This window comes from Monodelphis domestica, chromosome 2 (genome assembly GCF_027887165.1).
Source record: "Monodelphis domestica isolate mMonDom1 chromosome 2, mMonDom1.pri, whole genome shotgun sequence".
Lineage (NCBI taxonomy): Eukaryota > Metazoa > Chordata > Mammalia > Didelphimorphia > Didelphidae > Monodelphis > Monodelphis domestica.
In genome coordinates, this window is record NC_077228.1 from 170,587,176 (window position 1) to 170,613,583 (window position 26,408).

The 26,408-nt window shown below is 41.0% G+C and overlaps 1 protein-coding gene across 2 annotated transcripts; it reads left to right on the forward strand.

Moving 5' to 3' along the window:
* Window positions 1–1,359: 1,359 nt before the first annotated feature.
* On the forward strand, window positions 1,360–12,471 carry RIT1 (Ras like without CAAX 1). 2 transcript variants are annotated; one of them, XM_003340231.4, is made up of 5 exons: window positions 1,360–1,857; window positions 2,118–2,174; window positions 6,075–6,148; window positions 6,381–6,572; window positions 8,022–12,471. In XM_003340231.4, the coding sequence occupies exons 1-5, from the start codon at window positions 1,731–1,733 to the stop codon at window positions 8,250–8,252; spliced, it is 681 nt and encodes a 226-aa protein (XP_003340279.2). In that variant the 5' UTR covers window positions 1,360–1,730; the 3' UTR covers window positions 8,253–12,471. The 2 variants fall into 2 exon arrangements, with proteins under 2 accessions (XP_003340279.2, XP_056672251.1); XM_056816273.1 differs by having other exon boundaries at window positions 1,362–1,445.
* The last annotated feature ends 13,937 nt before the right edge of the window (window positions 12,472–26,408 follow it).

A 26,408-nucleotide genomic window follows, 5' to 3' on the forward strand; every position in this document is an offset into this window, starting at 1 on the left:
CCACTTTATGGTAGAATATTAATGACTGGCATTCTTGCAAAAGCAGGCTGATTGAAACAGTGTTACACATACATGCTAATGTGCATGCATGTGTGTGTGCAGTTAATTAACCAGGTTATGGATCAGATTTAAAGAAAAATAAACACCTGGAAGGGGGAAATGAGGGTGCAAATAAAAGGTGTTGTGTGTGTGTGGGGGGGGGGGTTAAATGCTCGAAATGGCTATATAACATTCTACCAAAACTTGTCAAATTGCTGCTAGCCCTTATTTTTGTCCTGCCTAAAAAGGAATCGAAGTTCGGTGAAGCTGATGTGGAAGCTGCATGTATGAATGTAGTGGTGCTTGCTTTAGCAGTACAGATCCAAAAGAAATTGTTTGGGGATGCCAAACTCCAACCCAAAGGGTACCACAAGTTGGAGCCCTATTAGTAAGACGGAAGAAAGCAGCCACTTTAAGTGCCAGTAGCCACCTTACCTTGGTGCTAAACTTCCTTATGGAGATTGGTTACTTCCAGAGCCATATCTAGCTGACTGCTGTTTTGTGCCAGGAAGAGCATCAGATTTTAGCAGTGTTGGGAGCTTCCTTTGCACTTCTGTCCCAGAGAATTACCTGTGGCACTGGGACAGTAAATCAATTTTCCAATGTCACAGCCTGGATGTAACAAGCTGCACCTAGGCCATAGTCATCTTGACTCCAAGGTCAGCTTTTTCACCTTCCGAGGCCTTGGTGATCTAGAATGACCAGAAAACAGGGGAAGTTGAAGGGTGAGGTAATATGCTTAGGGCCCTTGCACCTCAGCTATGTGAATTCTAGGAAGTGAAATGCGTTGCGCGTTTGCTTTCCTTCGTTTATGGGAAGGTCACCACACAAAAAAAAGTTTTGAAGCAGCTGCTGTTTGATGGCATTGCCCTGATTCACGGAAATGCCCTCCCCTCCCCACTCCCCGCCCAACCTCCCTCTCGCATCCCTGGAACTAGGGTTCGGACCCCAGCAGCAGCTGTTCTGGAGGCCACTTCCATCGGGCTTTGGATGCCAACACCTTTTTTCCTTTGCCCATCACTGGAGTTTTAGGTCGGTTCAGATCGAGGCGTTACCCTTATACCGGGAGGGTCACTGATCTGGAAGGAGGGTGCTTCCGCAATCCAGTAAACAGCTCGAATGGAGATGTTTCTCCGACTAAAACTTTGCTACAGAAAATGAACATAACGTTGCCGAAGGGGTTGGGGACTAGCAACTAGGGTCTCCGTGGGGTGAGCAAGGGCTGGAGCCGGGAAGTAGAGGCGCGGCCCCTGTCAGGAGGAGGCGTAGGAGGGAGAGGGAGAAAAGGGCGGGGCCACGGCGCCATCACGTCACGGGGCTGTGGGTCCTCTCCTCCCTCTCCCGTCGGGACCGTGGCGGCTGCAGGCGCCATTGCCATCTTCCCCTAGCTGCGGGAGGGGTCACAGGTCAGGGTTCCTAGATCGTCGGGTGGAGTCGGGCCGAGGTCTCCAGCCTGGAGCTACGCGGGAGGGGGAGGCCCAGGGAACCGCGGGGCAACAAGCTGAGCGGGCTACGGAGCCCCAAGCCCCTCTCTCTGAGAGCCCGGGCTCCGTCCCCGCGCTGCCCTCCGCCCGGCCCTGGCCCGACGCCGTTGTAGGGGCTTGCACTCCCGGGGAGGGGTACAGGCTGCGGCGCGAGACCGTGTCCGCTCGCCGCGCCCCTGAGGGGGCCGGGAGTGTGACCGGAGCAGGATGGAGGCGGGTGCGCGCGCGGGCGGCGGTGGCGGATCCTCCGGAGGCTCCGCGGCGGCGGTGGCGGCGGCGCAGTCCCGCGAGTACAAGCTGGTGATGCTGGGCGCCGGGGGCGTGGGCAAGAGCGGTAGGTGACTTCTACAGGGAGCGCGCTTGGTCCCGTCAGAAGCCAATGGTATTCAGCTCCCCTCGTAGGACCCCCGGCGTCCCAGGCCGACCCTGCCACCTTCCCCAAGGCCCGGCACGTCCCCCATCCGTGCCCGACCGCCTCAGTTTCCTTACATGTAAAATGGGGTGGCGGGTGGAGACTTGTCTAGAAGGGCGTTTCCAGGGGCCTTCCATCTCTGATCCCCGAGTTCTCATGAACTCTTGATTCCCCTTTCATAGCCATGACCATGCAGTTCATCAGCCATCGATTCCCAGAGGATCACGACCCCACCATCGGTAAGTTGGTTGCCGGCCTCTACACACCCCCTTTATCCCAGGTGATGTTCTCTGTGCTTCACCAAAGCTTCTTTCAAACCTTCCCAGAACCTGCTTGTTTGCTTCTTGGTGAACTCAGCCTCATGCTTTCTACAGACTTATTTTCTCCTCCATTCATTGTATCCTTTTTTGGGAGACAGCACTTTAGGAACAGCATTCAGTTTGGAATCCAAGGGCCAAGTGTCAAATCCTACCTTTGATCCTTGCTCCCCCAGTAACCTTGAGCTTTTCCAGCTCTTCTTAGTTTGTTCCATATCCAAGTCCGGAGGTCTAGTGCAGCATCAGAGCTGATCCTGCCTCTCTCACTGTCTCACTGATGGAGAATTGCCAGGTTCCAAAAGAAGCCTTTCTAAGACCTTTATGAACCTCTTCAGAGAGCTGATATGTTTATTTAATAACAAGCTGGCGAGCAGAATCATCTTTGTAATTACTCAATCTTGGCTTACATCTACATGTCCATTCTATGTTGAACACCAATGACACCATTTTTCCCTTTCAGGTTTTATGACTGGTTAATATAACATGTTAAATTGAAAGAGGAAAGAGACAGCTAGGTAACACTGTGTATAGAACACCAGGCCTGGATTTCAGGAGGACCTGGATTCAAATGTGACCTCAGATACTTCCTAGCTGCATGACACTGGGCAAGTCACTTAACTTTGTTTGCCTAGCCTTTGCTCATATTTCTTAGAGTTATTACTAAGACAGAAGGTAAAGGCTTAAAAAAAAGAATCAAAAGAAAAAAGCTAAAATGCCACTTGCCTGGAGCCTTTTTTGTTTGTCACTTCTCTGAAGGCTTGATTGGAGAGATGCTATGTAACTATGAGTCAGCCTGTTCAGATTTCCACAAAGGGAAGCAGAAAAGCAAGTAGAGCTAGCCCACTGAACTCTCACTATCCCAGAACTAGCCTGTTCTTCCTCCCTGTTGACCCCTTCATTTGCTTCCTGTTACCTGGAATTGTAAATTTCATAAGGCCTTATCTGGTGCCTTTTTATGGTCCTAACTCTTTGCTGATAACAAAAGACTTGTAAAAGGAGGCAATTTATTATTTGCTTTGTTTGAATTTAAAAAAAAAAATTGTCGGGGGCAGCTGGGTAGCTCAGTGGATTGAGAGCCAGGCCTAGAGATGGGAGGTCCTAGGTTCAAATCAGGCCTCAGACACTTCCTAGCTGTGTGACCCTGGGCAAGTCATTTAACCCCCATTGCCTAGCCCTTACCACTCTTCTGCCTTGGAGCCAATATATAGTATTGACTCCAAGATGGAAGGTAAGGGTTTAAAAAAAAAATTGTCATCTCTTTTAAAGGGACTGTGATTTAATAAAAAAAGCAAAAGATTTGGAGTCAGAGATTGAGTTCAAGTACAAGCTCTGCCACCTGTTACCTGTTAACCTTTAGAATTTGTACCTCTAGCATCTGGAGCATAATAGTTGCTTAATAAATGATCATTGATTAAATAATTTAACCCCTTTCAAACTCATTAGCTTTTTATATAAAATTCAGATAATTGTACTTGGATTCATTCATTCAGCAAACATTTGTCAAGGGGCTGCTAGGTGGCACAGTAGATAGCCTGGGCAAGGTCACTTAACCCCATATTTCCCCTTCTGTCTTAGAGTTGTTATTAAGACAGAAAGTAAGGGTTTTTAATTTTTAAAACAAAACATCAAGTGCTTACTGTGTGTTAGGCTGAGTCTACAGAGACACAAAGTGAAATAGAACCTACTTTTATTAGGAGAATAGTTTATTCAAACTGTGAATTGGTGGGACAGCCCCTAGTAGCTAGTGGGGAATCAAGAAGAGCCTGCCCTGGACTTTGAAGGACCTAAAGATTCTGAGCAGCCAAGGTGAGAGAGTACATACCCCTGCATAGGGGCCAGTCTGTGCAGAGGTACAGAGATGCAAGGTGCAGGAGTTGGATCAGTTTGACTGGAATGGAACATAGAATGTATGGATGGGAACAATGTACAGTGAACCTGGAGAGGTTGTAGACAGATTGGGAAGAGCTTTAAATGCCAAGCCTAGCAGTGTGTGGTTTATACTAGAGGTTCTGGAGTTTTTGAGTGGGAAATGACATAGTCAGATGAGTGTTTGAGGAATATCTACCACCTGCCTTACGGGGCTCATGTGATGAAAATTCTTTGTAAAACTTAGGGCCCTTTGAAAATATGCATGACTCACTGTCATCAAATAGAATGCTAGCTCCTTGAGAATATTTGTGCATTCCTTGCATTTGTATCCCCATGACTTAGCACATAGCCTGGCACTTACAGAGTGTTAAGTAAATGCTAATGGATTGATCAGTGTACAAGATGATGTGAGTATTGACCCCAAGTTCCAAAGAATCAAGGTTAATTTAAAAAGGTTTTTAAGCTAGGTGGCTCAATAGATGGAGAACCAGGCCTTTAGATGGGTCTTGGATTCAAATTTGGCCTCAGATACTTCCTAGCAAATTACTTAATCCTTAATCCCCTATTGCCTAGCCTTTACCACTCTTCTGCCTTAGAACTGATACTTACTGTCATTTCTAAGATGGAAGGTAACATTAAAAAAATGATAATAATAATAATAAAAAGAAAAAGCTCACCTAATGATATTAAGAAAAACTTTCAGGGACTGTTGTAGCTGCTGTTAAGCTCAGAAAGGGACACCTCCATGAAGCAGATCAGGCAAACATCTATGATGCCAGGTTACCCACATGGAAGAATTTTCAGAGGAGCTGGCCTCTGGGGTGGCTCACCCCCATCTTCAAAAGATGGCTGGTTTACTCTGAGCCACTAAGCTTTTTGTAGTAGACTAACCTTGTACATGGTCTTCCTAATGGGCTTTCCCAAGTATCTGGAGGAATAAAGGGTATGTTTTTTACATTCTGTTTCAAGCATTTACTGTGGAGCTGTTCTGGGCATTTTAGAAATAAGTTTGGTTTTGATTATAAAATCATAGGTTCATTGGATGTAAGAGCTAGAATAGACCTCAGAGATGGCCTCATGTTATCCAGCCCCTTCATTTTACAGAAGAAGAAACTGAGGCATAGAAAGGTCAGATGACTTGTCCATGATCACATAGCTAGCTAAGGTATAGCCAGGATCCAGACCTAGGATTTCTCATTTCAGGTCCAATCAGTACTTTATCCATTATACCAGGTGATTCACTATAAATAGAACAATGAGTGTTCCAGAAACATTTTAAAAGACTATATCTTATTTCCCTATAAGGAAGCCTGGATTATTTTTTTTTTCCTTTTTAGACCAGAGTTATAGCCTTGAAGGACTAAGACCTGGGAGTTGGGATCAGAGGAGAGATTTTTCATGCTACAAAGACATATCTATAGTCACTGAATGTTTGTTCCTGAATGTCACTTAGTACTAGCTAAAGAAAAAGGGTGCTTGAAAGATATAAGTGGGGCATAACTAATTTTGACAGTGAGGATTGTTCCCAGCAAACCAGCATTTTTTTTATGAGATATCTTTAAAAGAAGTCATATTCCCATTATTTTAAATATTACACAAAATATCAATAATAGGTGGAAGGATAAAAAAATTCTTATTTTAGATTTTAGAATATTTATAAACAAATATAAGAGATCAATAAAAGCTTATAAAAAATCTTTTTTACTTATAAGCATAGTATGTGGTTTATTTAAATGAGACACATCTCATTGGAGTGCAGTGAATTTCAGACATTTCCCTAAGAAAATGTAGGTCCTTAGGGAACTCAGCCTGAGCCTGGGTCTGCTCATTAGAAAAAGACATAGTGATTAAAATAAGATCTCAGGTCCCAAATTTTACTAAGTCATGTCCTTGCTTAGTTTTTCCAGTGATCTATAATACTAGCTAAATTTCTGCATGTCTTCCCTTTTGTAGAAGATGCATATAAAATCCGAATTCGTATCGATGATGAACCTGCCAATCTTGATATATTGGATACAGCTGGACAGGTGTGTGATTTTTAAACCCCAAGTGCCATGAACAAAAGTCTTTAAAACTAGTGAAGGGGTGGGAAAAGTTTATATAGATGAGATCACTAGCCCAATTCTATCTTTTCCTTTTCATGCACTCTGACTCAGGATAGCAGGTAATCAATATACTTCTTCCTTAATCTGGAGCAACCAGTTTAACATATCTGCTTCTAATTCTGACACAAGGGAATATTCGTTATTTCTTTTATAGGCAGAGTTCACAGCTATGAGGGACCAATACATGAGGGCAGGAGAAGGATTTATCATTTGTTATTCTATCACGGATCGTCGAAGTTTCCATGAAGTTCGAGAATTTAAGCAACTGATCTATCGAGTTCGGCGGACAGATGACACACCTGTAGTGCTGGTGGGAAACAAGTCTGACCTGAGACAGCTGCGCCAAGTAAGGGCTGAGACGATGCCCCAGTGTGCTGTCTGATGTGCTCTCTCCTTAAGCCCCTTTGTCTCCTTTGCCTTGAATAGAAATGGTAGTATTTGTTCATCTGTAATTGGGGAACTCCTAAAAATCTTCCTGCTACCAACATGATGTGAATGTATGTGGAATATAGACTATTTTGGGGAACATTTTATGTGAAAAAAAAAAACAAACTAGATTTACAAGAGAAGGCAGACAGCATGGTACAGTGGAAAATATGCAAAAGACCTGGGTTCCAATCCTATTTCTGCCACTTATTACCTGTATGACCTTGGGGGAGTCATTTAGCCATTCTACACCTGAGTTTTCTTATCTCTGAAATGGGGGGCAGGAGGTGGGAGAATGACTAGATGACCTGGGAGGTCCCTTCTAGCTTCAAACTTGATGCTTTGATTCTCTGTTATAAAAGAGGATCAGATGACAGATGGAGACAACCTTAAATAAACAACCATGGGACCCTCAAGGTTCAAGGCTTATCACTTAGAATAGGCAAATTGCAAACAAAAGAAATTTAGTTCAAGCAACTGATAACACTGGTGAGAACAACTCAAGAGAAATTATGGGAATCATGTAACCATGGGAAAATATTCTTAATCAATTTTAAAAGAATATGGAAGACTTTTAGGTGTAGGAGACATTCCTATCTGAGTTGTTTTTTTGAAGCCTTACTTTCTGTCTCAGTAACAACTCTTAAGACCGAGGTGCAAGGTCCAGGCAAACAGGATTAAATGATTTGCTTAGGGTCACACAGCTGGGAAGCATCAGATTTGAACCCAGGTCCTCCCAACTCCAGGCATGGCACTTTATCCACTGAGCCACCTAGGTGCTCCTAGTAGCAGTTTAATAAGCCAGTTTATGTTCCACCTTCCCTAAGCAGAAGAGACACAAGATGAACTCTGAGATCCCTACTAGCATTTAGGTGGTAGCATAAGGCAGACCTCTTCACTTCATCATTTTATCTGCCTTAAGTATACCATCAAGATTTAATTGTTTTGTTTCTCAGAAAGTCATGATTCTGATCAGTAGGCTTAGCTTTTTCATAGAATTTATGGAAGGAAACTTGGAAATCACAAGGCCCATTTTTATGTAGTACAGAAGTCTTTATCATCTCTTTGACCAATACTTACCCACCCTCTGCCTGAATACATTTAACAATGAAAAGCTTATAACCTTACAAGATAGCAGCCCAGGGGCAACTAGGTAGCATAGTGGGTAGAGAGCCAGGCCTGCAGTCCAGCTGCTTCCTAGCTGTGTGACCCTGGGCAGGTCACTTAATCCTTTTTGCCTAGCCCTTGCCTCTCCTGTGTTAGAATTAATACTAAGACAGATGGCAAAGGTTTAAAACAAACATCCCATTTTCGAGGAATAAAAAAAATTTTTTTAACAAGGAACTTTCTGGTTTGCTCTTTCTCCAAGGTCACCAAAGAGGAGGGCATAGCTTTGGCCCGTGAATTCAGTTGCCCATTTTTTGAAACTTCAGCTGCCTACCGGTACTATATCGATGATGTGTTCCATGCCCTCGTGAGGGAGATCCGTAGGAAGGAAAAGGAGGCAGTGCTGGCCATGGAGAAGAAGTCCAAACCCAAAAGCAGTGTGTGGAAAAGACTGAAATCACCTTTCCGAAAGAAAAAAGATTCAGTAACTTGAAGGAACAAATGAAAATGTTTGTACCTGTGAACTGCAGCACGTGACCAGGGCAGGCTGACCTGTGTGAGCGTGCAGAGCTTGCTCTTCCTCCTGTTTGGACCATTGTTTTTAAATAAGGCAGAGATGAAGGGAACAGACCTACTGGGGTTTTCCAAGGAGGTGGTATTTAGAGTAATGTCTTTTCATACTTAGGAGCCCAGTGGGACAGTGCCTCCATTTTTGTTTTAAATCGTCACTTTTGAGTTTAACCCATAAGTACTCTGAACTCGCCCTAGGGGGTATGTATCTCTCATGGGAACTGCACCAAGCTCCCAGAAGAAAAACTTTTCTGTTGTGCAATCTGTATCATCTTTCAACTTTCAGTTTCCTAGGGTTGCCCCAAAGGAGGGACCTTTGTCTTCCTGTTCTTGCTCTGCTTTCTAAAGGCAGAGCAGAAAGCCAGCCAGGAAACTTGTTAAAGTCAGTGCTAAAGATCATCAGATAGCTGGGGAGCTGACTCCTGATGCCTGCCATGGGATATGAAAGGCTAGAGATGGGGAGACCATGAAGTGTTTGCCTGCCCTGGCTGGGAATCGATAGCTGAGTGAATGGTGAGATCCCCAGAATGTACTAACTCAGGCCTCGGTTTCCTAATATAGTATGTGCCAAAATTGCCATGTGGACTGGAATAGGTGAATACAAACAAATCAAATACAGTGAGATTTCTCCTGTGGTTCTAATTTACCTGACTTGAACAACTTGGCATTTCCTTAGCCTCATTGAAGTTAATGCTATAGGAACCCCCAGGGGATTGCCAAACCCTTCATTATATAAATCCCCAACTAGTTTGCCATCCTCTTGGTTAGAATCATTTAAAAAATTTTTTTCAGGGGCCTATAGAGCATTCACCAGCCTTATTCGCAGTTCCTTTTGTTTTTTAAGTCCCCCATCCCCCTCTAGAAAACAGTAACACACTTCCATGAGGAAGAACAAGACCTAGGGAAATGATTTGGGGCTCTTCTTCAAACTGCCAAGACTGGGAGGTGTGTGTGTGTGCGCCTTCTGGCTATCCAGAGCCACTAGACTTGGTGCTTTAAGAGAAATAACTGTAACATTTAGATTTTACTAAGTTGTAGCTGTTATTAAGGGGGCCATTTCTTTACAATTTTAAATTCTTACATGTTTAGTTTATCCTTGAATCCCCTCACAAGAACTATCTTACCAATGATGAAATGCTATCAGTATTGTTGAGTTCTCTGTGTTGTCAGTATCATTTTGACAAAAGAGCTTGGAATATAGAGATGGGGTGCAGAAGTGCTGAACCCAATTCATTTTAGGGGTAGTGAGGTGGCCCAGTGGATAGAGAGCCAGCCTGGAGTCAGGAGGTCCTGGGTTTAAATCTGGCCTCTGCCACTTCCTGGCTGTGTGATCCTGGGCAAGTCACTTAGCCCCTAGTGCCTACTCCTACTGCCTTTCTTCCTTGAAACGGATACTTTAGTATCAATTCTAAGATAGAAGGTAAGTTTTGTTTTTTTTTTAAGGTAATTCATATTGTGCAGGAAAAAGCAGCTTTGACATTGTTGGTGTTCACCTTTCTCTACTTTGACCTTTAGTAAGATGATTTTGTATTTATATAGCACCTTCTTAAAAATAACTAAAATTCCCTGTTTGTTTTCCCCTTTGGGTTTTTGAAGAAAAGGGCTTGTTTTATCTGAATATTGCTGCTGGATAAACCATGTACTGTAATAGTCAAGACAAGCAAGAATGCATGACTCATACCTAATATTAAGAGAAAAATGATTCTTGGGGTCCTTTGTGGCTTTAAAATAGGAGGGTGAATGTCAAACAGCACATATATATATGTAAATATATATATATATATATATATATATAGAGAGAGAGAGAGAGAGAGAGAAATGAGGTATTATGTTGATTATGAAGTCATTTATGTCATAACAGAAATTAATAACTACAATAGCATCCAGTTTAGCAAACCCAGTAAAATATGTTGTGTCATTTCCCCTCCTCCACTTTCTATAAGACAAAGGGGGATTCTATGCCATATAACAGGAAAAGGAAATAGCTGGCTTCATTTTTAAAGTTCTCCCTTTTTTTTGGCTTGTTTTTTCTTAATTTGTGGTCAATCGACAAGTATTTATTAAGCTCCTACTATGTGCAAGGCACTGTGTCAGGTGCTGTGAGGGCTACAAAGCCAAATATGGCACAGTGCTGCCTTTCCTTCAAGAAATTACTGTCAGGTATTTAAATTTACAATCTAAGAATGAATTAGCCTGGTTAACTAATCCTTTCTTTATCTCAGCTCTCAGGCCTTATTAGCCTATCACTTTTAACAGGTAAAAGTTCAGGGCTAAACTAAAAGACAGAACTAGCCCAGTTCATTAAATTGTTGTACCTAGTAGGATTTGCTTTTTGGAAATGGGAAGGGGGCATGTTTCAATTTTGAAACAGTGAAATCAACAGCAAGTCCTGGCCTCTGATGATCAGGAAAAAAGAATGCTTTTCACTTATTCACATATATGAAGACATTAATTGTACTTGACAAAATACAGAATTTAAAAAAAAAGTCTTAGTGTTTGCTTTTTTTTTGGTCTACATGTGAGTGAGTGAAAGTGCTTGGAACCATACTATAGCATGGAAAAGAAGGACTTGTATTTTGAAAGAACTTAAACCAACACTAGGGACAGTTAGGTAGAACAGTGGACAGAGAGGACTATGCTTGGAATCAGGAAGAGTTCAAATGTGGCCTCACACTTACTAGCTGTGTGACCCCGAGAGTCACTTAATCCTGTTTGCCTTAGTCTGTAAAATGCTGGAGAAGGAAATGGCCAACCATTCCAGTATCTTTGCCAAGAAAACTCCAAATGGACTCATGAAGAGTCAGACTTGCCCCCAAACAACAAACCAACACAATAGTTTATAGAAGGCCAGATCCTGGCATGATACTGGGGAAATCTGCCCAGAATTAGAACATGTAACGAGCAGCCTGAGATTGTCATTGGAGGTTTTCAGGAAGAGGCTTGGTGATTGCCTATCTGACTCATGTATGTTGCATAGAGCACTCGTGTTCAGCCAGGGGATGTTGGACTTCCCATCAATGGCTTCTGAGGTATCTTCCAATTCTAATATTGCTTGATTGTTTACACAAATACACATATACACCTTCATTTGCTCTTTGCTCTCCCCTGCATTCTATTTCAGAGGAGTGCTGGAGAGATAGAAGAGGTAGTCCTTGTCCACAAGAAACTCATGCTCTGACATGGAGAGATCTGACAAAAACATAAAAAGAGTGTAAACAGAGGTTAAAGGATTAGTCTTGGAGTCAGGAAGATCTGAGTTGAGGTTCTGCCCCTGACAAACTTGCTGTGTGACTGGGGACAAGTGATTTCAACTTTGCGGTGACCCAGGCAACATTTAAGATGATAAGTTATAGATGAGTTATTAATATTCATATGTTCATAGAGTTTTCCATACAGGGAGTTCCCTATACTCACAAAATCACAAATCTAGACAAAAACGTCTGTGTATGAGGGACAGAGGAGAATGGGGAGTGGAGACAGACAGGAGACAAATGAAATTTTACTAGTTATTATAGGAGCAGCTAGAGAGTACAGTGTTTAGAGAACCAGGCCTGGATTCTTCACTTTCCCCACACTAAAGTACCTCCTATCCATTTTTCACAAAATTTAATTTTCTCAGCTCATACATATGCAAACAAAATTAATGTTTATTTTATATGGCACATGTCTTGAATGCTAAGAATAACATTGGTAAATAATTTATACTGGCTTTATGGCTTTAATGTTCCCCAGGTAGGTTTTTTTAAGTTCAAGGACTTTGTACAAACTCTTCTCATGAAGTTTCTCCATAAAGTGTTTGTGATAATTGCTCCTTGTAATTTTTTTCTTTTTTTTTTAAACACTTACCTTCTGTCTTTGAATTTATATCAATTCCAAGACAAAAGAACTGGTAACAGCTAAACAGTGGAGGTTAAGTGACTTGCCCAGGGTCACACAGCAAGGAAATGTAAGAGGCCATATTTGAACCCAGGGCCTCTTGACCTGGTCCTCCATTCACTCTGCTCCCTATCTGCCCCCATGTAGTTCTTTTTCAACCACTTTCCAAGATTGATATTTTTTCTTTGTAACAACCATAATGGAAGTTTTCAACTTCAAACAAATAAAATGTGAATAGTAATAAAATTTATATTGTTTTGCATATACTCCATATTAATTTCTGGCTATCTTGTGCATACAGAGAACTCCTTATTTACCAGTAGAGAAAACATACAAATTTCAGGTTTATATACTTAGTTTCACTATCACCAGACATGTCATGAACTATTATTAACTGTTCAGGTAAGTAACAAGAAATGTGTCACATGTCCATGGGCCAGTTGGGTTTCTTATCCATTTTTATTTAGAAATATGTAGGCCTTTTAAAAAAAAATGAGGGGGCCAGCAGATTAAGAGCCAGGCCTAGAGACAGGAGATCCTGGGTTCAAAGTTGGCCTCAGACACTTCCCAGCTGTGTGACCCAGGGCAAGTCACTCAACTCCCATTGCCTAGCCCTTTACCACTCTTCTGCCTTAGAACCAATACACAGTATTGAGTCCAAGATGAAAGGGTAAGGGTTTCTAATTTAATAAAGAAAGGTAAAATGAAAATTTATTTTACAGACTAACAAGCAAGTTATTTCTATTTCCTTTGTAGGTCAGGTATTTTTTAAATTAGGAAACAATATTTTGTAAATTAATTATCCATGAGGTCATTTTGTCTTCCTGTATCAGAGTATGAATCTGTGGGTCTTGTTTAGATTTATTTAGACTTCAGTTTTTTAAAACATCAGTTTCAGGAGGAAATCATTATTATAAAATAAATTTATTTCATCTTTATTGTAATCACTAAAAAAATTAGCAGTCATCTTTAGCTCAAATATACTTTGAAGGATGGTGACACAAGAAAAGACTTGCAATAATATAGAAGTGCTCTGATCCTATCTTCATATTTGTCTTATGGTTGTACAAGGAGCCTTCCTCTGAATGGGTTGATGGCTCTTGTAGCAATTTGAAAAACTTTATACCTTCTCCAGCAATTCTCAGTCTAAGCCATTTTCTGGTTTGCAGGGAAGGTATCCAAATTCCAGAAGGGACCATATTTTCAACTTGTAATATCTCCATCTTGTAATGTCAATTGTGTTTTATTAGTGAGTAGTCTCAGGTAGTTCTTCCACAACTTATTTTTGTTTTTCAAAATCCATCCTTTGAAAATTGATCTTGAACACTGAAAAACTGTTCTTTAATCTTGGTGGCATCACCACAAACAAATTTACAAAATAACTGTCTCATCTATCAGTCTCTTTATATCTCTGTCTACTTACCTAGTCATTTACCAATATCTATCCATTCATCCACCTATATCTATCTCTCTACCTCTCTCTGATCAAATGAGCATATTTAACTGCATCTGTTGCTTCATCCACTTGCAATGTGAAAATAGGAATATATTTGTTTCTCATTTAATCAAAAGGGTTCTCTGACAGGCAATTCTTTCACTACATTATCTGCAAGTGAAACCATTCAAAGCTGCTTTGCATTTGATACCTCAGGCATTGTTTCAATCATTTCAATAGCTGCAGGTAACACCAATATTTCTCCTACTGAATCAGGCTTTTTAAACAGCTTTAAACCTAGTAATTTGGTAACTGACCCCTTTCTTCTTCTTTTTAAACCTTTACCTTGGGTCTTGGAATGACTCCAAGGCAGAAGAGTGGTTAAGGGCTAGGCAATGGGGGTTAAGTGACTTGCCCAGGGTCACACAGCTGGGAAGTGTCTTGAGGTCAAATTTGAACCCAGGACCTTCTATCTCTAGGTCTGACTCTCAATCCACTGAGCCACCCAGCTGCCCCACCTTATAAGATTCTAAAGAATCTTTCTGATGTCACAGTTTTTTAACATTTGTTTTTGCTCTGAAGCACCTAATTTCCCTGAAAAAATTCTCTTTATTTTGCCAATATATTTTGGTTATACTTTTCAAAATATTTCCATTTATTATGTTTCATGCAATTGAAATATTTATAAATTCTATACAAAACAAACCTAGCAGTCTTTTCCTCTCCACCAATAATAATACTTGTGAATCCCAATGACACGATAATGGATATATTTGTGAACTTGAGATTTTTACTTTATGTTCATGTATTTCTACTACTTTAGTTTCTCAGTGGATAGAGAGCACTGGGCCTGGATTCAGGAAGACAAGAGTTCAGATCCAGCTCCAGACACTAGCTGGGTGACACTGAGCAAATCACTTATCCCTGTTTGTCTCAGTTTCCTCAACTATAAAATGAGCTGGAGAAGGAAATGGCAAACCATTTCAATAGGTTTGCTAAGAAAACCCCAAAAGGGATCACGAGGAATTGGATGTGACTGAACAACAACTAATTTTAACCTTTCCAGTGGATTTTCACTTCAAACCAGTTTTGCATTTAATCATCATGAAGGGTTTTAATTTTACTTTAAAAAGTAGAAGGAGCAAAACATTTCAGAAATATTTAAGACAGATAATTTCCAGCATTTATAGCCATTTTCAACTTATTTCAAAAAATTTTTTAATTGAAGGATTTTTAAAGAAACCAGATTACTACATTATACTTACCAACTCACTAGACAATCTTTAGAAAATTTCAAACCCTTACTTTCTATGTTAGTAACAACTCTAAGACAGAAGGGCAGGGGCTACACAACTGGGGCTAAGTGACTTTTCCAAGGTCACACAACTACGAAGTATCTGAGGCCAAATTTGAACTCAATTCTTCCTGGTGCTGTCAGTCCACTGTGCCATCTGCCTGTCCCAATAGTCAATCTTCAGAAAGAGGGAACATGAGGGGTCTGAAAATTTTTTTTCTAGAGGTTAAAGAGGAGGAAATTCCAAAGAGCAACTTTGCATTAAAATGAGTTTAAACCGAGGGCAGCTAAGTGGTTCTGTGGATTGAGATCCAGGCCAGAGATCCTGAGTTCAAATCTGTTTCCAGACACTTCCAGCTGTGTGACCCTGGGCAAGTCACTTAATCCCTATTGCCTAGACTTTACCACTCTTCTGCCTTGGAACAATACACAGTATTGATTCTAAGACTGAAGGTAAGTATTTAAGGGGAAAAAAATGGGCTTAAACTCAACAATGAAAAACTGACTTCCATCTTTGCAAGAGAATCCCAGATTTAGTCAACTTCCTCCGTATCTATCCCTGTCAGCACTACCCGCATTTCACCTGCTGAGTAGCAAGTCCTTGAACTTTGGTCCCATCAGATCTAACACGGCAGACACTCACAAACAGGGCGAGGAAATCCCAATTCTCTGACTTCAGAGGCAGCTTCCCTTTCCCCCCCGGGAGCAGTCGAATAAAAGCTTCCATGGAACAAGTTCTTTGTTTGTCTCTTCCTCATCCTCCCCGTTGACGCGACACTCCCGAAGGAAGATCCCTAAGGCAGGCGAGTTCCGGAGGGGACGCGAAGGAGATCTGGAAGAAAGTCGCGAGAGCTCGGAGATCCGCTGACGCAGAGGCTGCTGGGACTGCTTGCTTGGCTGAGGAGGAGAGATGGGGTCTCTCGCCTTGCATCCCTTCCCTTCGTCCCGGATCCGCCTGGATCTGTTCCAGCCTTTCCTGGGCGGCACCACCTGCTGATCCAGCTCTGTGAGCCCCTCCCCTTCACGTCAGGCTGCTACAGCCAGAACTGATCCTGCCGTTTGGAGGCTGCATGGGCGCCTAGCAGAGACGAGGTAGACTTTGATTTTTTGAGGAATGTCTCTGCCTCCATAGAGGGAATGCTCTGTGTTTCTACTTGAATCTCCTGGTACTTTTTTTTTTTTTTAACTCTGGTTAGTTGGTTCTCAAGCAGAAGACCCCTAATAGGAGTTAAGTGACTTGTCCAGGGTCACACAGTATCTGAGGTTGGATCTGAACTTCAATCTTCCTGACTCTAAGCCTAAGTTCCTGACTCTAAGTTCCACTAAACCACCTAGCTGCTTCCAGTACATGTGTGTGTATAAAAATACAAAAACAAAAAATATATAAAATATTAAATATTAAAAATATAAAAATATCTGTATATAGAATATACAGATATACATGGAAGGTAAGGATACACATGTACAGATCTACATACCTATATACCCCCTGCTAATACACACTATACACTTATGCCACATGTATAATTATCTCCTACTATACTCTACACATTTGTCATATATAGTATACACTTATACCACAGGCATTATACCATACTCTATGTTTATAGCATACATATACATTGTAGCATACTGTGCACTATATATTTATGGCTGGAACATATATAATCATATGTAGAGTTATATAGCATGTACATGTCTGTGTTATATACACTCACATACTATGTAATAATGGCTAACATTTATATAGTGTTCACATGTGCTAAGTGCGTTACAGCTCTTCTCTCATTTGATCCTCACAAGGCCCCTGGGAGGTAGGTGCTATGATTATCCCCATTTTACAGAGGAGCAAATTGGGGTAAACGAGAGGATCAGACCAGACATTGTCTAGGATCTCTTCTCCCTCTAAATCTATAATCACTTTTTCCCTCCTAAATCCACCCTTTCTCCTAACTTCCATGTTTCTGGAGTCAGGAGGACCTGATTTCATATCCAGCCTCAGAAGTTTACTGGCTGGATGACCCTGAGCAAATCACTTAACCCTGTTTGCCTCAGTTTCCTCATCTGTCAATTGAACTGGGGAGAGAAACGGCAAACTCTTCCAGCATCTCCACTGAGAAAACCCCAAGTGGGGTCAAGAAGAATCGGATGCAACTGACATGACTGAATGCCAACATGAATGTTGGTGGGGACTATTGCTGCCATCGTTACTGTGTGGGAGTCAGGAACGTCTCACCAAAAGTTAACATTGGCCTTGAGACCCCATCCTTGAAGTGGCTGGACTCTGGAGGGCCTGCTTTATTCCGTGATCCTGGAGGATGGATTTGGGTGCGATTTCTCCTTTCTTCAGTAGCACAAGTGGCCGCACCATTAGGTCATCAGGCTTTCTGAACAAAAGCTGCAGGGGTGGGGATCAGGCTCGCTTCCTGCCCTTCCCCAGAGCTGGCCATTGCTGCACTTTCCAGTCTGCCTTGAACCAAGGCAGAGTCATCCAAGCTCCAGATCCAGAATGAGCCCTTGTGAATGTGGCTTTGGGGTTTATTTATTTCTGAGGGGTGACCTTGAGGGTACTGGGGGCATGTATGCCGGGGAGCCCTGCATTTGGATCGAAACCAAGCTGACTGACAAAAGCCTCCCTTTTGCCCCACATAAAGCTTTGCACATTGATTGTCTGGCCCGGTCTTGGCACAGGGCCCAAGACTGTGCTTTGGACTAGGTGAAGTGTTTGTTGAAATGAATTAGACTGAATTGGGTTGTTGCCCATTTCCTCTTTGGGCCCTGATAGTCTGGGGTCTCTCATCATTCCAGTGGGTGCGGACTCCCTGTCTGCTGAAGGAAATCTGGTCTGGAAGAGCAGATGAGTCAGAAGGGATAGAGGAGATGAACTAATCTTAGTCAGGTGGTGGTTTCATTTATCCTTGAAAATAAATTCCGTGGGGCAGCTAGGTGGTTCAGTGGAAGAGAGCCCAACCTCAAGATGAGATGTCCTGGGTTCAAATATGACCTCAGACACTTCTCAGCAGTGTGACCCTGGACAAGTCACTTAACCCCATTTGCCTAGCCCTTACCACTCTTCTGGCTTAGAGTTATTACTAAGACAAAAATTAAGTTTTACAAATAAACAAAAAAAAATAAACAAACAAATAAATAGCTGATATATATGTTGGTGCACACAAATCACACATAGGTAGTCTTTAGGAAAACTCTAAGCAATCCAAGATAGTACAAAGAACACTGGCTTTGGAGTCAGAGGACCAGGGTTCAAATATTTACTTTAACCCTTACTCCCTTTATGATCTTGGGCAAGTCATCTAGCCTTTGCCCCAATCACCTGCAGTTTCCTCTTTGGTAAAGTAGGGATAATAATACCAGTTTAATGCGCAACTCCCAGGATAGTTGTTGGATTCCAATAAGTGTGCAAATTTTTATTTTATTTTATTTTTTAATTGAAAACCCTTACTTTCTGTTGTAGTAACAACTCCAGGACTGTAGGGCAAAGACTAGGCAAATTGGGTTAAGTGACTTGCCCCAGGTCACACAGCTAGGAAGTGTCTGACGCCATATTTGAACCCAGGACTTGTCTCCATCTCTTGTCCTGTGGGCCACCCAGCTGTCCCAGATGTATAAATTTAAATGTCATATCAGTGTCCATTGTCATTATTTAATGGAATTGGTTTCCCATAAACATTCAATTCAACAATTTTTTATTATTAAATATCTTTATTAAATATCTACTATAAAGAGGCATAGTCAGAATGAGAGCCTTAACAATGAAGGGGAATCAGGATAGGTCAAGAGGAGATGGCAGCTGACCTCTGCTTTGAAAGGAAGCCAGGGACTCTAGGAGGATGTGAGGAGGGGCTACATTCCAGAGAAGGGTGAAGGCCTGTGCAGAGACAGAAGCAGGAAATGAGTGTCATGTACTAGGGAGTTAGTGGGCCAGTTTAGATTAGAAACATAGATAAGGGGCCAAATTTTGACCAGTTTTTAATTCCAGGATCTTTGAAGTTTTATCTTATGGGCAATAGGGAGCAACTGAAGGTTTCGAACTAGAAGCATGACATAATCAGAGCTATATTTTAGAAGTACCAGTTGAGGTGGCTAGGTGGCACAGTGGATAGAGCACTGGGCTTGGAATCAGGAAAATTCATCTTCCTGAGTTCAAATTTAGCCTTGGACTCTTGCTAGCCTAGCCATATCAACTGGGCAAGTCACTTCACCTTGCCTCAGTTTTCTTATTTGCAAAATGAGCCAGAGTAGGAAATAGCAAGCCACTGGAGTATCTTTGCAGAGAAAATCCCAAGTCACAAAGAATTAGTCACCACTAAACAACAAGAATCCAGCAGCCCCCAACTCCTTAAACAAGGGCTTGAAATTACTCTGAATATGCTTTTTACTTTTCTGCATCTCTTTGGGCCTCCATATCCATAGGATGTACGCCCCTTCAGGTTTGTGCCTAGAATAGCTTTTGTTGTTTCTTTGTAGAGATATTTGAGTGGTTTCCCATTTCCTTATCCAGCTCAATATATAGATGAGGAAACTGAGGCCAATAAGGTAAAGTGCCCAGGGTCACCCAACTAATAAGTATCTGAGTCCAGATTTAAACTCTGGAGTATGAGTCTTCCTGACTTCAAGTCTGGCACTCTATCCATTGTACCACCTTGCTGCCTTGTGCCTTGTGCATCTATGTGCCTTGCACATAGTAAGTATTTAATTAATGGTTTGTTAAAGTGAATGTTTATGGGAAATTTAATCAAATAATAACAATGGACACTGTTATGACATTTAAAAATGTGTACATTTGGGGCAGTTAGGTGGCTCAGTGGATAGAGTGCCAGACCTGGAGAGGGTAGGTCCTGGGTTCAAATCTAACCTCAGATACTTCCTAGTATGTGCCCTGAAGAAGTCACTAAAATGGAGATCCTTGACATTAATGTCTTTCATGTTTACTTCTGTACCTTTAATGGTCTCTTAAGTCCTTAGGTGACTAGGCTGTTTTTGGAGGGATTTTTGTTGTTTGTTAATATTTGGGGGGAGGGTAGTTGTTTTTTACAAGTTTTATTATAAGTGCCAAATAGAAGGGTGCTATATTCAGGGGAGATAGGAGAGAAGCATTTCTTAGTCTCCTCATCCTTGGGCAAAATCTAAATGATTTTCTCTTTCCAAGTCTCTCAATATTCTTCTTGATGCTCTTGTGCTTCTTAAGTCTTGGGTTGACCACCTCATCCCTGTCTGCCTTCAGTGTATGAATGTATTCCATCAGGCTCTGTCTTTTTTTTTTTTTAATAATCCATACTTTCTGTCTTTTAAAAAATATTTATTTATTTTAAAATATTTTTCCATGGTTATATGATTCATATTCTCTCCCAACTCTCTTCTCTCCCCACTCCCAGAGCTGACAAGCAATTCTACTGAATATCTTCTGTCTTAAAATTCATACTGTGTCTTGGTTCCAAGACAGGAGAGTAGTAAGGGCTAGGCTATGGGGGTTAAGTGACTTGTCCAGGGTCACATAGCTAGGAAGTGTCTGAGGCCAGATTTGAACTGTTTGACATATGTCAGAGGTAGCTCTTCCTTGTCCTACATTATATCAAGCACCTCACTTTGGATGCCTTCCTGGTTCCCATAATCTAATCTCTTTTCTGTGTGGCAAAACTTTCTGTAGTCCTGGCTACTGATTGGGTAAGTGTGTAATTACATAAATCACTTTAATTGGGCCCTGATTCAAGGACCTGTTAAAAGTTTGTTTTTCTTTTACTTATATTTTTTTTAGACATAAGACTTTGATATTTTATATTTCATCCACAAGTTATTTTTTCTATTTTTGTTTGGATTTTTTTATGTTTTTTATTTCTCTAGATAATTAATTCATATACCTTATAACTCAGCCATGCATCCCTGAGTGATCCCTGTGTTTGTCACCATCCTCCTCAGGGGGGACTGTATTATTATCTTATAATGTAAAATTTAAATTCTTTTGAAAGTAATTTAGGATAAGAAACTTGCTACCTCCCTGAATCCAGAAAGTGAACTGTTTGGAAAAGGCACCATGAAGAGGCCTGCAGAGACCACACGCTGCACCAGAAGATCTAGAGTGAACTTTGAATTGTGCTAAATTGAACAAAATGCATTTGTTTTGAATATATACTCTTATGCCAAAGGGGACTGCCCCTTAATTGGCTTTTTGTCAATTTGTCTAGCAGTCATTGGTTTTGTTCTCTTTTCCTTTTATACACAAATTATTGCAATTTATAAGTTAGTTATATTTAAAATGATCCCTTTATGGAGACTGGTCTCCCAAAAGAATCACAGTTGGGAATGTATGAGTGTAAATCTTGAACCCCAGGACTATGTTCCCCAGAATTATTTTTGTATTCCCCAGCATTCTTTTCCCTTTGTTTGCATCCATCTTTATGTTATTGTTTATGTTTCTATAACTCCTTCTTCTTCCTCTTCTTCTCTCATGGTAGAGTTAGGCAGGTTTTACTCTAGCTTTTTCTTTCAATTTGTTATTAGGAAACCTTATAAATATAATACTTGAGTTATTCTATATTAATTTTAAAATCTACAGAACCCAGGTCCACCCATCTCTAGGCCTGGTCCTCAATCCACTGAGCCACTTAGCTGCCTCATTAATTCTCTTTTATATTTTTCAATACTTCTTACTTCTTAAGGAAAGTAATGCACGCTAGAGGGGATGTGGCAAAATTGGGACATTAATGCATTGCTGGTGGAGTTGTGAATTGACCCAACCATTCTGGAGGGCAATTTGGAACTATGCCCAAAGGGAGCTAAAAGACTGTCTGCCCTTTGATCCAGCCATAACACTGCTGGGTTTATATCCCAAAGAGATAATAAGGAAAAAGACTTGTACAAGAATATTCATAGCTGCGCTCTTTGTGGTGGCAAAAAATTGGAAAATGAAGGGATGCCCATCAATTGGAGAATGGCTGAACAAATTGTGGTATATGTTGGTGATGGAATACTATTGTGCTCAAAGGAACAATGAACTGGAGGAATTCCATGTGAACTGGAATGATCTCCAGGAGTTGATGCAGAGTGAAAGGAGCAGAACCAGGAGAACACTGTACACAGAGACTGATATGCTTGTGGTACAATTGAATGTGATGGATTTCTCTACTCGCAGCAATGCAATGATCCAGGATAATTCTGAGGGATCTATGAGAAAGAACACTATCCACATTCAGAGGAAAAACTGTGGGAGTAGAAACACAGAAGAAAAGCAACTGCTTGATTACATGGGTTAAGGGGGATATGATTGGGGATGTAGACTCTAAATGATCATCCTAGTGCAAACATCAACAATATGGAAATTGGTTCTGATCAAGGACACATGTAAAACCCAGTGGAATTGGATGTCAGTTACAGGAAGGGGTGGGGATGGGGAGGGAAAGAATATGATTCTTGTAACCAAGGAATAATGTTATAAATTGACTAATTAAATAAAATTTTCAAAAAAAAATACTTCTTGCTTCTTTTCTCATTTTTCTTCTACTAATTTCACTTGACTTTTAGAATGGTTTATTAATTCATCTAACCTATTTCGTGACTTTGGACCTTATGAGTGCTGAATTCTGATCATTTGGTGCAAGGGAGATATCTGGCCTGAACTTCCATCTTCTTATGTCCTTCACTCCTCAAAACCCTTGCATGGTTCCCCATCATCCCCTGAGTAAGGTCCAAATTCCTTAGCTTTGACATTCAAGGCTTCCACAGTCTGGTCTAATTGGCCACCTTCCAGCCTTATCTCATACTATTCTTCCCTTCTTCTTACAATATATTCTATGCTTTGGTCAAATTAAACTACTTGTTATTCCCCTAAATCACCCTATCTTTTTTTTTTTTTTTTGCTTTCACCTCTTTGCTCATGCCATTTTCTATTCTTATCCTTTAGACTCTACTTTTTGGAATTCTATCCATTTTGCAAGACTGGACATCAAATAGTCCCTTCTTTAGGCAGCCTTCTTTAAGCCCTCCAAAATGGAAAATTACCTTTCTCCCCTGGCATTGTGAATCTTAAAACTTCTCAGACTCTACCTAAGAACATTTGGTTAAGGCTATTCCCCATTTAAACAATGGAGGTACTTGATCAGGAATGTATTGGGAACTTTAAAATTACTCCACCCATACTTAGGCATACCTTAGGGGAAGATAAAGTTGTAAACTCCTTACTGAACAATGAAAAAGTACTTACCCTGTACTTATAGTGAGGCAAAAGCCCTTAAGCTAGGTCTATTTTTAGATCTAATACAAAAGGGTGCTAAGTACCTATGAAGGTCAAATTAATCACTAAAAGGTCAGGCAAATTGCAAGGGACAACCTTAGCAAAGAGGTGTGAAATTCTCAGAAGTTTTAGTCTACCCAGAGAAGGTGATAACAAGATGTGAATTAAGAAGGTGATAACAAGATGTGAATTAAGAATGGTCAGTCCTTTGGAAAACATCTACTGTGATTGGTAGATGTGAAAATTTATGGGAGAAGACATAGGAGAAAATTCTCTTTAAAAGGAGGTCAGAGGCCTCTGGACTTAGTTCAGCTTAGGAAGCTGAATTGGAGTCTCTTGGTGGCTGAACTTGGTTGAGCTCAGGAGCTGAACTGGAGGGTCTCTCTGAACACTAGAGTTTTGCTTGGAAGGATCTTGTGGTGAGTGATTAAAGACTGACTTAGTTTTCTCTCTTAAAAGAAAGACGTAGGCCATTGGCCTAGGGCCTAGTCTTCCTATTATTTCCTCTTACTCTGTCTCTCTCCCTTTCTTTAATTCCTTCATTTGTATTAATTAAAATCTCCATAAAACCCAGCTGACTTGGGTATTTCATATTTGGGAATTTTTCCCATGGCAACCACTTTATTTTTAATATACAATCAAGACACTAAAAATTATCTTTATGCTTTTGGCAATTCAAAGTCTTGAACCCATATTTTTGCAGTCACAGTTTATGGCAACCACTCTTTTTGTCTGTAACAGCATGAGGGTGAAAGGAAAGGCCCTTATGACTGGGGTCAAGGGGAATCTAGGTTCAAATCCCGACTCAGACATTTAGAATCTATGTGATTCTGGGGCACAGTATCTCTGGACCTCAGTTCCCTGGCCTGTAACAGGCTTGGTCTTAGGAAAGTATTTTTTGTAAATCTTACAACACTATATTAAAGTGAGTTATAAGAGGACAACTAGGTGGCTCAGTGTAAATCTTGAAATCTCTCAGACTTGTGAATGTTAAAAATTTCCCCATCGGGGAATTCTTAATTGGAACAAATTCCCTACCGAGAAACATTCCCCATTTTGATGTGAGAACTCGCCAGGATCAGAAATGGGAGGACCTCTACTCCAACCGTACTTAAGACTGCTTTAGGAGAGAAAACTCCTTGCTAAACAATGAAAGTACTTGGACCCATGCTTATAATAAGGCAAGGAGTTCTTTGAGCCAGGCCTGTTTTTAGAATTGATACAATGGGATGCTAAGTGCCTATAAAGGTGGGGCAACTTGTAAACTAATTAAACCTAAAAGGTGAAAACTTACTCAGAGGTTTTCTCTTAATGAAATTAGTTGACACAGCAGCATTTTTTTTCTCTCTTACTAAAGAGATTAATCTACTCAGCTGTGAATTCAAAATGGGCTGTCTTTTGGAAAACATCTACAGTGATTGGTAGATGTAGGGACTTAGGGGAGGTGACATGGGAGAAAAACCCCTATATAAGAAAAAGCAGAATCTCTTGAGGAGATATCCTTTTGGAGAAATCCTTTTGGAGGATCTCTGATGAGGATCGCTTGGGAAGAATCTCTTGAGAGAGGCTCTGGAGAAGGGAAGCTCTTGGAGGACAATCTCTAAGGAGGTCTCGCTGTAGCTCTCTCTGGTAAAGTCAGCTGAGATGGAGCTGGCCTGGTGTCACTAGAATCCTTGTTTACTCAGACCTTGTGGTGAGTGTTAAAAGACTGACTGACTGATTCTCTCTCTTAAGACTCAGGTCTAGGCCATATTGGCTTGAGGACCTTCATAATTATTCCTTTCCTACTCTTTCTCTCTTTCTCTAATTCCTCATTATATTATTAATTAAAAATCTCTATAAAACCCAGTTGACTTGGGTATTTGAATAATTGGGAATATTTCCTTGGCGACCACCTTATATTTTATTTAAAAACCAAGACACTGTAGTGAAACATATTTTCTGCGGTCAAATTTACTCACCCTCTCTTATATCTATCACAATTTATATCTTCCACCATTTTAATCACTACAGTTTATGGGCTTCACTATTTTAAATCTCACACTCAGTGAACTGAGAGTCAAGCCTGGAGGCAGGAACACTTCTCAAAGTTCTTCCGTGAGTAGTCCAAAAATAAGAAGTAACAATGGAGACAATTCTTCAGTATCTAATCAAAGGGGGAGGACATCTTGTTCTGGAAACTATCCTAAAATCAGAGGTAGAAGCCTGGTCAGATGGCCTGCAGGCTCTGGATGAAGCTCTTACTGTTGAGAAGGCTGTTAATGAGGAATTGTTGGCTCTGTACATAAGGCAAAGGATCACAAATATCCACATCTCTGTGGCTTCTTTGATTCTGAATTACTTGATAAACAAGTGAAGGTGATCAAACTGTTTGGAGATTATATCACTAACTTGAAGAGATTGGGATTGTCTGAAAATAGTCTGGGGAATACATATTTGGCAAGCATACATTAGGAGAAAATTGTCAGTTTCCACTAATACCTTCAGATCTTGGGAGTCCTGAGTTTGGACATCCTAAATATGTAACTCCTCTCTCCAGAGCAAGAATAAAAAGTTGGCATCTAAAAAAAAATGGCCTCAGATACTTCCTAGTTGTGTGATCCTGAGCAAGTCACTTAACTGCCATTGCCTAGCCTTTACCGCTCTTGTGCCTTGGAACAGATACTTAAGATTCTAAGATAGAAGATAGGGTTTTAAAAAAATGAAATTAGAACAGAAAATGGGCAGTATGCTGAAGTTCTGACTTTTAGAAAGGTTGAAGGGAAACCCGAAGAGCAAGTGACTAGCCAGGGTTACATCTAGGGAAAATTTCCCCATATGTAAACAGAAGGGGAGTTTCCTGAAGAGACTGTCATTGTTTTTATTCCAAAAGTGTACCTTTCCAGCAAACTAAAGCTGAGCTTTTAAAAGGATCTTCTTTGTGGACATCCTTATGATTCCCCTCTCCCTCACCCTATCTGTTGGTCACACTCCTCAAAATGACAATCTTAAGGTTAGAACTGGGAGACAGCAGTAGAGGTATCTCTAGGGATGGATCATTGGTGTTTTGCCATGGGGTTGGAAATTTAGAGAGTGCCAGCAGCCCTGTCTTTGGGTGTCTTCCTTCTCTTTTGGCAATGTAGAAATCTTAGGGAGTCTGGAAGGGTCTTTGTACTCATCTCCTGGCTTTACTTGACCTCCTGTAGCATGGAAACCTCACTTTCCTTCATTTCAGAGAGACAGTCCATGC